Consider the following 12,510-nt stretch of genomic DNA (forward strand, 5'->3'; position numbering starts at 1 on the left):
AGTGATTGTGAAGTATGTTAGCCCATACTCAAAATGTGACCTCTGCACTTAACACGTTCCAGTAAGTAGTAACAATACGCACTGCATATCATGAACACACACATACCAGAAGCAGTGGGCAGCTATCACTGCAATACCTGGGGAGAAACTAGGGATAAGGTGCCTTGTTCAAGGGCACCTCAGTTGCAAGCTGCCGGTGTCATGGGCCATTTCTTAATATGCATTCTTGTCTCTACTTGTGTTCTTGTGGACTTGTAAAACGTCATCAGTCAAGGCCCAAGTACCGTTCTAATTCCAAGTTCACATTTAGCCAAGTTCACATAACATCCCTGGATGTGTCCTTGATCCACCCATTTTATCGTGGATGCATCAGGAGGTGACTTGTGCAGACTTATGACAGCCATGTTTCCCACAATGCAACAGCAATGAAGCTTAAAACCTTCACAATATTCAAAATATTACTCTTTCTGTGTCATAAAATGTAGTTTTAAGAGCTGTTTAGTCGAGAATATAGATGAATAAACTTCAAATATGTGGTCATTTAGTAAAGATAGCACCTATATTTAAATTTCCTTTTGGATATGTGAGTTCCAGTGAATCAGCGGGTGGTCAGAGGCGTAAACACCACCAAGGGCAGCCTCATCTCGGAAAGTCCTTCTGAAATTTGCCACTGTCTCAGTGCTGCTGCTCTGCCCTGGTGTTTGATGGTCAAACATGATTAAATATTCCCTTTGGATATATATCTACTAGCATTGTCTCATCAATTAATTTATTCCTCAATATTATTAATATGAAGTCTGTTATTTGTTTGTTCTTATCGTTTTAACTGATGTTAAAGTTAAGTTTCATAACTTAAATCACATATTCTATATAATCTTAACACTGCAGTAATCCCTGCATTTTACTTTAACTGGATTTTTTTCATGTGTTTATTTCATGTTGTACAAACTTTTCGTAGTATCCAAATAAATGGTGGTGTTTTATATCATACTTCATTTTATAATAAATACATTAAAGCTCATCAGCGTATGCACAAGTTGCCTGAACAGGGCCGGAGTGGGGCCACTTTTCAGCCCGGGAGTTTCAGGCCCAAGACCCTCCCACTTTTTTCATGGTGTAATTCCAAATTAGCACTTTTTTCAAATTGGATAAATGAAGCAAAAGTTCAGCTCTTACTATTATGTATAGTTTTTATTAATACCATGGTTCAACAAATAATGTAAAGGTTAAATAAAAAATACATAATAATTCACTTATTCACTACAAAAAATAATTAGTAATTTTACTGCATATACAGATCAAGCTTGAGTTTTGTTGTCAATATTAAATTATGTCTATGAATCGCCATGTATTGGCCATGTAAGGCTTTTAATAAAATTTTATATTTTGCTTGTGAATAGGTTGACAACGGTATTAGCTGAATAATTACGTTGCTAATGCTAATCATAGGCCTATCTCTCTTTACCTGTTGCCACTTGTGTTTGTCCTCTTGAAAATAAATCGTTAAGCTTGGCCCACCGTTAAGCAGCCCACAGGGAATTATTCCAGTTCTCCTGATTACCCACCCCGGGTCTGTGCCTGAATTACATATTCATATTTTCAAAACAAAAATATACAGGGCTTTTGCATTTTATATATTTTGTTAAAAATACATTAAAATAAAAATAGCCATGGCTGCACGTATTGGTTAGACTGAATGATGACCTGAAGTACTGCAATATAACCGGACTTACATCCTCCCGTCCTCGGGAGATCATTCTTCCGAGTCTGAACTTGCAAGTTCGAACTACGAAGGACGCAAGTTCAAACTTGACGTACTTGGTATTAGTTTTGCTTTTGTCAATGAAATTTATGACTAAATATCATCGTCAACATACCTTTATCGTGTGACGAAAACGAGACAAGATGCAAGGTAAATAATGGTCATGTCACGATGACTATAATTAAATGTATAATGCAATATAGTTGATGAATAAAAACAACAGTAAGAGTGGTTTACAAAATAAAAACTATGCTAAAATGTCTCTTCATTTTCATTTTCGTTGACAAAATATTATTACGTTGTTTCGTCTCTTTTATCCATCCCCTCATCTCTGCCCCCCATGCCACCCGACTGCAGATCGATCCGCAAAAAAACATAAAAGTACCACAAGAGCGATTAGAAAGCATGAGGAGCATTCTGCTCTCAACGATGCTTTGATATCATACGCCATCCGTTTGCACAGAAAAGCTGCATTCAGACTAGCAGCGACTAGTGACAATCTCATTGATTTCGATGAAAGTTTGTGCGACTTCCGGCTACAGTAACTGTTGGCGACTGGATGGGGCATGTTCAGTCACGCAACAAAGTTGAGAATTGTTTAACTTTATGCAAATTATAAACAACATGCGGGAGCAAGCTCAATCTTGTTATATTCAGTATCTTTGTTTCAATGCATTATGTGAATACTTTCTCAATGAAGGATGCATATATCTCACCTCATCCCTGTACAAGGGGCTTGTGTAGTACATGATGTCCATTGCACTGCTGTTTAGCATGTCTCTCAAACCTCTCACTTTATCAGGAGTAATGGAGTCCACAGTGTCTAAAAAAATACATTTAATCACAGATTAACTTGAACATTCACTAATTCCTGACAGACGTTTTCCAACATAAATGTACTTTTTTTTGCAATATTTGCCCATAGACAATACCTCCATCAAGAGTCAGTTTAGATCTCCATTCCACAGGAAGGAACTCAACATGTTCATTTGTTCGGTCAGAAAAGTGCTTCTCCTCCATCTTACGAGCAGCATCACGCATCCTAACCATTAATGATATGCATCATTTTTCAGTCTAGATGGTTTTGTGCAGACTCTGTGTGACTGGTGGACTTACATGCTTGTATTTCGAATGATGCGCCCCTGATCCATCTTTTGGCCAATCCCATGCACCACAAAGACTATATGTGTTGTTTCAGGTGGTGTGTCCTCTGGAGCCGCCTCCTCCACATAACCTCGGTGAAGACGGGTCCCACTGCTGGAGGCTTACCACACATAAATGAACAAAGGTTACTTTGCTTTAACCAAACACTTTACCAGGTTTTCACACATGCTGAAATGCTTGCAATAAATATAAAAAAGTACATATGCACTGATCTAAATGAAAAGTGTCTCCAAAATCAATGGTATAACATTTAAACTCACTAAACCTGCAGAGAACCTGTCAATGTCCATGTTAAACAGTTTAACAAATGGAAAAGAATATTAAGAATATTAACAGTATACAGTATCATGTGCACATTACATCATAAGTATTTTCTTACATTAACTATTTAATATGTTAATTATTTCATCTATGGAGTCTAGGGTTGCCAACTTCAGCAAAGGAAAATAAGGGACAGTTTAAAGGTGACATAAAATGATTGAACGGGGTATTTATCCTTGTTCTGTGATGTGACATGCATGATTTTGCACCTATTTTGCGTCCCTTCAGTTTTAAATGGCAACCTCATTATGAAATGCAAGCACTTGACATTGATTGGCTGCCTTTGCTGCCATATTTAAAACACGGATAGACCAAAATTTTATAGGTAGAAGAGCACACCTCAGAATGTGACACGCCATTTCGCCTTGAACTTCACGAACACTGCTGCAATTTACTTCCTGTTAAAGGCGAGAGGCTGGATGTATACACATTTTTTTGAAGGGGAGGGAATTGAATGAGAGTGGGGGGGTTGAGATGCATTTTACGTAACATGTATCCGCTGTTCAGATTAGGCCATTTTCTGGCGGACCTTTCTAAAGGAAGAATTTCTATGAAACGGAAATGTTAAGAATGTCTAGCACTTTTTGTATGTTTGTGAATGCAGGTAGACTAGCGTTATTCAACTAAGACAAGGTGAAAACATTTTTTCGTTCTCTGTCACCTTTAAGGGACACAAATTATTCAAATTGTTGTACTATATTTCATTTCAGTATCTAACCCTAATTAGATATTAAAATGAATGATAAAAAGGCATTAAATAAGGGAGCAAATCAAGAGAGCAACAGGTGACTTGAAAGAAACAATAATAGGATAATTAACGAGGTGACGAGGGGGCGGGTCAGGTGATGAGACAGGGAAGCACACAGCACAAACAAAGGCCATGTGCCTCCACACAAAACACATAGGCCTGTGATGATCCTAATAAAAAAGCAAAAACTATGATATAAAGGCAGGACCATGACAGTACCCCCACCCCAAGGGGAAACATGGAACATGTCACACGTCAAACTGAGACATAGACAATAGCTGGGGGGTGAGGGAGAGAAATGGGAAAGGATTCCCGGGCTAATAAGGGGCAGGATAGGACACAGGCAGGGACGAACCAGGGCTACCAGGGAAGGGGAGAGAAAGACATGGAGACTGAAACAGGGGACCAGAAACATGAGCAGGATGGTGATGGTGCCTGGAGGGATAAACCTGATGGACGTGGCATTAAATAAGGGGGAAAATCAGGTGACTTGAAAGAAACATAGGATAATTAACAAGGGCACGGTGTCAGGAGATAGGGAAGCACAAAGCACAAACAAAGGCCATGTGCTACCACACAAAACACTTGGGTCTGTCATAATCCTGCCACAAGCAGCAAAAACTATGCCATGAATGCAGGACAGTGACATTAACGGCACATTCACACGGGGCGTAAGCGTTAACCCTTTACGGTACGCTTGTCTGAAGCGTGGCCAACAGCCAATCACAGTGGCCGCTACACATGCTCCGTTCTTCCATAAACGTAACTGGCTGGCTCTGTCTAGGTAATTTGCATAAGGCAATCTGATTGGCTGATGCACACGTTGCCGCTTGAAAAGTTGAGAAATGTTCGACTTCTGCCGCGAGCAACAGCACTGACGTGGCGCCCACGGATCCACAATTCAGTTCGGCAACGCATGACGTCACCCATTAAAAGTGAATGGGAAGCGTTAACGCTGACGCCCCGTGTGAATGCGCCGTAAGAGCATGTTGTCATTTTTTGTAGCGTGTGATGTAAACCAAACGTTGATCAGCATGTGGCTTTATTTGAGTGTGCCATGGCATAGGGCGTTAACATAGAGCCTGGTGGCCCTTATTTAATGTCTGGCAGCGTTATGAAAACAGCGTTTTAACATTATTAAAGTGATTAAAATCATGCAAACTATGAACTTAACGGCTTTCAATACTTCTATCGGCGGATCCGTTAAGCAGTCTTTGTAGAAGTGTGCTGTTTGATGTTGTTTTTTACAAATTGTGAACTATACATTACTGAATTATTTAATTTATCATACACATTTGTCTGGGTGGTTAATAACACATTTATTTGTGGTGTAGCAAACTCAGAACACATATTTCGTATAACTTACATGGACTTTAAGACATTCTTACATAAATAAGAAATTAATTGGTGGAGGCTTTGTTTTCTATATGCCAATTGCAAACTTTCTATTTTTTAATTTCCTGTGAACACAAACCAGAAAGTTTATTTCCAGACATTTACTCAACTGCATTTGAACAGGCAATAATGTCGAAAATGTACTCATTAAGGGTGTAACAATTTCACAACCTCGGTCGGTTTGCCAAGTGAAAAAAATTACGTGTTGAGTGCTGTGAGTCAACCTCCTCTAACTTAGCTAGCTACAGCCGGACAAAAGATAGCATGGCAGATGCAGGAGACACCACGCGAGCTGCTCTTTACATGGGAAACAAAAAACAGCAAGAACAGAGCACGCACCAGCAGAACGGCGTTTGTGACAGGACCGGACGTTTCTCTGAACTGAAATCTGTTTACGTTTCACAACAACTTATTTCAGTTGCTTAAGAGTTATGAAAACAGCATTTAGACATGACTTATTGGGGTATAGTCTCACAATCTCGTCTGACTGTAATAAAGGACGTTTTAAGGTACAAAGTACTGACAGGAATGTTCATCTGACAGGAATTTTCGTTTTATCTATAATTTGTGCGTGTACCATATTTTACCACTGGCAACACGACTAACATGGCAGGGCATCTCCGGGTTCAAGGTCAGATATTGTATTTCATAAAAGTCTAGTCCAAAAAATGGCATAGCATTTTTTGTGCTTTAAAAAAATGTAAAAATCGAGAATTGAATCGTGACATTATAATCGAAAATGTAATCGAATCAAGGAATTGGAGAATCGTGACACCCCTAGTACTCTTTAATCAAAATGTTGCAAACCTTTGGAGAATCCCAGTTTTTGTGTGACTGTTCGTGCTATCTTGGAGGTTGTGGCATCACTGTAAAGGTACACTTCATCCACACTGTGCCAGTCCACATGACTCCGGCTCAGTTTCAGACTGTGAATTGCTGAGTAAAAAAAGGCATAGTCAATCAGACCTGTTACTCATTACCTGAGCATTAAATATGGTGCTGATGAATGTGTAATGCTGCCAATTTTGTCCAAAATATCCTTAATTGTACGGTGTCTTTACAATTATTTTGCTGCTCCTGATTGCGTCAGAGCCTTCCTGATTTCAAATCATGAATATCACACACTTTATCAAACATTTTTACAACTTTTAATAGGGCTACCTGTGAAGGTGACGACTGCAATAACTGTTGAGTGCATTAACATGCACAAAATAAGCAAATATCTATCAAAAAGCAGCTTATTATAAAAACCTCCTTTCTTGTGTTTAAATCAATGAACTGGCAATGCAAAAAACTGCATTTAAACAGGATTTGGAGATTTTCAGTTTCTCACAGGCAGTGACATCACCGTCTATATTTTGTCTAATAATTTAAAAAGCAGGTGGGAAATCTTTTAAAAGCTATACTGTTGTATCTATGTTTGCAGAACCTGTAAATGTAACACACGTTTTTAATTTCAGTCGAGTCGAGTGCAGACTTTATGCTACTTTCTTTATCTTTCAGAAATGTGCACAAAACTGCGAGAAAGCCCCTGAAGGTACTTACATGCAGTGTGTAATCGGCTAATGGGCAAAAATCCACCTATGCCAATTAGATTGAGCTGTTTTACCAGTTTTATCTTCCCTGATGAAAAAAAATGGTTTAATGCGTTTACACTGACATTATCAGTTTAGTATGTAGAATTGGAGTAATCAATGTAAATGTAATCAATGACAGCAAACAAGCTTAAACCGAATGTTGCATGCAATTATTGTCAGGAACAGGACACGAACCCAGATGCAGACAGTTAAACAGAAATTTTTATTATTATTTTATTATAAAAGAAACAACAAAACAAAACCCACGAGGGGGCAAAACACACTAGGCAAACAAAACACTAAACTTACTAGACTTAACACTAAACTTAACACTAAACAGACTATAAACTTGACAAAAATACACTTGACTTAGACAATAGCATGAGCTTTTAACAGGACTGGTACAAAATGAACGCACAGGACAGCAAACACAAGGGCATTAAATAGGGGAACAAATTAAGAGGGGAACAGGTGACATGATTCAAACAATAATGGGATAATTAACAAGGAAACAAGGGGGTGGGGTCAGGATAGATAGGGGTTTTATGGATAGAAGTGCTACAGCACGCATATATAGGCGCTGGTCTTGTAAGTGCTCCGGGCTCGGCTCGAGCACCCACCGAAAAATGGCCAACCACATATGCTCAATTGCTTCACATTTCACATGTAAAACCACGTGGAAAACATGACCACACCACTTTCCTTTCTTTTTAAATCGCGTGGGCGCTCCAGAGCGTCTGTCGTTGCTCAGTAATTTAAGCATTGCTTGTGACGAGCACCCACCGGCGGAAAAAGAAACTGAGCTCCTATGAACACTAGTGATGCGCGGGTTGTATCTTAACCCGCGGGCCTCGCGTGTAACCCGCGGCTCGGGATGGGGTGGGTAAAGAAATTGTAACTTTAATGCGGGGCGGGTCATTAAAAACAAAATTTAAAAACTGATATGTTGCGTCTAATTCCCTGTAACATATATATTAAATTTTTGGGAATATATATTTTTACATTTTATTACGTTCTTTGATAAGATTAAATTACGTAGGCCTATGTGGCAACGTAACTTCCGCAACGTAACTTGATATCCCCAAGTTCTACATGCTAAAAACACTTTAAATGCGTGGACTATACTGCATATATCTCTACATTGGATTTAGGGCTGTCACCATTACTCTATTTTCTTGAGGAGTTAAAAAAATCCTGGAGCACATGTCGAGTACTGTTTAAAATAGCGGAGATTTAGTGAATCAAACTAGAAAGAAAATTATAATAGTATCAGAAGCATATATCAGCACAACGCTGCCTCTCTCTCTCTCTCTCCCTCGTTCGCTCGCTCTCTCTCTTGCGCAAACACACACACACACACACACACACACACACACACAGGGCGCGTGCATCAGCTCGTGCATGAAGGCAAAAATGCGATTGCATCCTTGTAAATTTCGGAAGTTTACACGACTGAGCTGCAGCGGGCAGGCATAAGATTTATAAAAACTAGGGCTGTCAAAATTAACGCGTTAATAACGCGTTAACGCAAATTCATTTTAACGCCACTAATTTTATTAACGGAGATTAACGCAACGCGCAATTTCTGTTTGACCCTTGGTCCAGCCCATAGTTGAATGAACAGAGACGCAGACAAATGTGACTCTTCTCTAAATGAGTAAAAGGTTTTCATAGAAATAAGAACTTTAAGCAAATCGTCTACCAAATCCAATGCTTTAAATACTCGTTGGACATCTGAAATGATCTGTATTTATACGTCTGAGAGGTGTAACGTTACCGTCCTCCTAATGCTTATACAAAAATGCGTCTCAATTCATTTTGGTTTCGCTTTTATGCATGACTTAAAAAATAGACTGCAGGACTTGCTTGATGTTAAAATAGTCATTAAGAGAGATAAAGTTCGGTACCTGATTAATGTTAAAGAGTTATTAAGAGCGACAAGACTCAAAAGCGATCCCCTCACGCTGACTGACTGACATCTGAAGCGCGTGCACACAGACGCGCGAGTGCGCGACTTGGAGACATCTACACAAAATTACAGTTTTACAAATATCTGTTTTTATAAGAATTCACGCAGGTAGGATCTATAATCTGTTATGTCTTAAGTAAATGTTTGGTTAACTGTTGGGTAAAAATATCTGATGTGTAACATTATATTAGATCACTTAGATTTAAGCAGTCTGTCTCAATGTCAATCAAACAAAAGGAAAAAAGTTGAACATACATTGATGATGTTTTTGCTTTGTGTGTGCTAAATCTATTAGTTTTACCAGTGATTTTAAGGTATGGATGTGGTAATATAATGTATGGATGTGGTAATATTTGTGGTAATTTGACTCTTTCATCTTCAAACACGTGTAGTTCTGTCATATTTTGTTATATTTCAACAAATCATGCATTGTTCTATATTTTAATAGAGAATGTCAAAATATGAACAACTATTTTTTTTTAAATTGGCTAATTCTGACTCAACTTGCCAGCACAGGTCACAAATGATACAGCAGCAAACACAAATGGAGAAAGAAAAATCTTCTTAAAGGAAAATTCGTATACAAAACAATGGCTGATGATCCTGTTAAAAATGTAAAGAGGCTATTGTTAACATACATTTGCATAAAGCATATATGCTATTTATGTCTGAGGGTGTGGTACCAAGACAAATTCCTATCAACTCTGTTGACATGGCAATAAATTTATTGAATCTTGAATCTTGAATATATATATATATATATATATATATATATATATATGAATATGATTAGAATATTAAAAACCTGAAAAGTGTTAAATTAGGGTAAATTTAGAATGGATAAAAATGTGCGATTAATTTGCGATTAATCGCAGTTAACTCATGAAATCATGCGATTAATCTAGATTAATTTTTTTAATCTATAGACAGCCCTAATAAAAACACATATGAGAAAAAAGGCACAGCAACTCAAAAAGACTTGTTTCACAATTACTCATAATGCCAATTTTCTCTTGGAGGCATGGAGCAGCATGAGAATACACAGTTAACTTATGTGCGATCTACCAGCATTGCCTTTGTGATCGACGTATTGATCGATATCTATATTTATATTAAAATGACCATGCTGGTTTCTATGGCTCATTCGTGTATGTTGTTGCCAGTTTACAGGGCGATGTAATCTAATGGCTGTTTGTTTCCAAGCACTTTAGGCTGAAATAAAGCCTCTTTTTATTTACATTACAAATGCCTAGTATGTCTATTTCAATGGTCGCGGGCGTGGGGCGGTGCGGGTTGTAAAAATAGATACAGTGTTGCGGGGCGGCCAAATATTTCATAAAAGCGGGACCCGCGGGTTGGGAAAAACGCCGACCCGCGCATCACTAATGAACACGTATATCTGAAGAAACGTTTATCTGAGCCTCGTTTACATTTTTAGATTTCAAATTATATGTATTTATTATATATAAGCCTATATGTATCAATGCGCGTGTGCACATACACACACACACACATTCTATAACCACCATGGTGAATTGGTGCACTACCACCGCAGTGGTAAAATACTGCCACCGTCACAGCCGTCTCTATTTGTTCTTTATTTATGGACCATACACTCAAAACGTCACATTTAAATATGAGCCTAACTTAAAGCAACACCAAAGAGTTTTTTTACCTTAAAAGTTTCAGTCGTTCATCCACTCGAAACAGGGTGAACGGCACTTTCACATTTGCTTTGCAGCCCTCTATCGACCAAAACCGCACTAAAGATGTTTCCAACCGGCGGGTCGTGGTCCTATAGTTCGAGTGAAAACTACAAAAACTTGCTTTACGGCAGACCTACAATCCATTCAGAGCCAGCTATGCTGCAGTATTTACGACAGTGGTAATGGACAATTACGCTTCTATCCTGTAGGGGGAGCAAAGAGCAAAAAGTCTTTAGTGTTGCTTTAAAACAACATCAGACTGTGAAGAGAATGTCACACAAAAACATAGCAAAAACATGAATTAATGTCAGAATGTTAATTGAAGCGGAACAAAAACTTTAAAGGCAGAGTGCACAATGTTGGAAAAACGCTTTGGAAAAGTGAGTCGGGAGGATTACCAAAACACACTTGTTGCCAATCATAAATACGAGTGTATATTGATATTTTGTTTGCCCTCAATGGGGACAGAGGCAGAAATGTTTATGGCACATAATTTACAAATGCTACTTTCTAGGTTTTCTTTTCTGACAGCATTTTGCAGATGCATAGCGCAGACTTGTCTCTTCATTGGTTAGTGCATTTTACTGCACAGCTATTCAGTTTTAGGCTAAACAAAATAAATAATTTACTTCTTAACCTGCAGACAACAGCAGATAGCACACTCTTGGGGCACCACATTGTTAAAAATCCTTTGCTACCTTGAATTTTTTTGTTGAATCAACTTAGATTTACAAGTTATTTCAACTTACTATTGTTTATCTTGACTAGAGATGAGTTGTTATAACTACAGGTGAGTTGTTATAACTTATAAAATATAGTTGAACAAGTCAACTTCATTTTATTGTCAGGGTGTGGAGATGGATAGAACCCAATCACAGACAGCTCATAACTAAAAGGCGTTTATTGAAGCATAAATACCCTTGAGGGGGCAAACAATGACAATAGTCCCTTTCACACATACAGTCTTTACTGGTAATTTACTGGTAAATTGCAGTTAACAGTTCATGTGTGAACAGAACCTTTCTGGTAAATCAGTGCTGCCAATTTACCAGAAAGAGAGGTTGTAAGATTACCAGTAATTTACTGGTAAGCGCTATGTGTGAACACAAAAATAGATTTGAAAGAGAAGATTACCGGCATTAAGAATGGACAACGTCAGATCGCGCTGACAGCTTTGGGCATATCATAATGTTTTAATATAGATTACGCGTTTACCCTCGCAATTTTTACAGACGTTTCCACACACGCGCTGCTTGAAAGTCGAGCAATGTTGTTTGGTCCCAAGCCACTTCGCGACCGTCAACATTTACCACAGACGTGAAAACAACAAAATACGTACGTGGATATGAACAACGTGAATTGTTTACAAATACAACACTAAGCTCCCCGCGCGCCACATGTAACTTCCGCTTTTTCAACGGATTTGCCGGTATTTTGATACTGATTTATGAATGATGTCTTATTGGTAAAAAGACGGAATGTCACTGCGTGTGTGAACAGCACATTTTTGTATTTACTGGTAAATTTATTCTGGTAAATTCATGGTAATTTACCAGAATTACTGTGTGAAAGAGGCTAATGACTAGAAAATAATCATGACAAGACAGACAAAGCAGTATCATTGGATACACAGTGAACCAGCAAAAGACATCAGACACAATGGCAATGACTCTTTCCTCTCCATTGACAAGTTATCTCGTCAATCTGCAATACCGCTATTATCCACCAGATGGTGCCACTTCCGCAACTTTTAAAACCCAGAAGTATTGCCCTAGGGCAAACAGCTGTATCTCCGTGTATGTTTTAAAGATCACTCTGCATCTGATCTCTATCAAAAGTCCTTTACAAAAATTGAATTATCTCAGCTT

General features: G+C 38.3%; 1 protein-coding gene across 3 annotated transcripts in view; it reads right to left on the reverse strand.

The window, feature by feature from the left end:
- The window catches only part of ddhd1b (DDHD domain containing 1b), a 269,259-nt gene that overhangs the window by 196,654 nt on the left and 60,095 nt on the right, over nt 1-12,510 (reverse strand). For 2 of the 3 annotated variants that reach the window (XM_073855467.1, XM_073855465.1), the window contains 4 exons: nt 6,198-6,326; nt 2,879-3,026; nt 2,695-2,804; nt 2,479-2,585 (listed from right to left, as the gene is read on the reverse strand). In XM_073855467.1, the coding sequence (XP_073711568.1) occupies nt 2,479-2,585; nt 2,695-2,804; nt 2,879-3,026; nt 6,198-6,326 (494 nt within the window). The remainder of the gene's footprint in view (nt 1-2,478; nt 2,586-2,694; nt 2,805-2,878; nt 3,027-6,197; nt 6,327-12,510) is intronic. The other variant, XM_073855466.1, reaches the window with a different exon arrangement.

The sequence above is a fragment of the Misgurnus anguillicaudatus genome, chromosome 18, assembly GCF_027580225.2.
Source record: "Misgurnus anguillicaudatus chromosome 18, ASM2758022v2, whole genome shotgun sequence".
Lineage (NCBI taxonomy): Eukaryota > Metazoa > Chordata > Actinopteri > Cypriniformes > Cobitidae > Misgurnus > Misgurnus anguillicaudatus.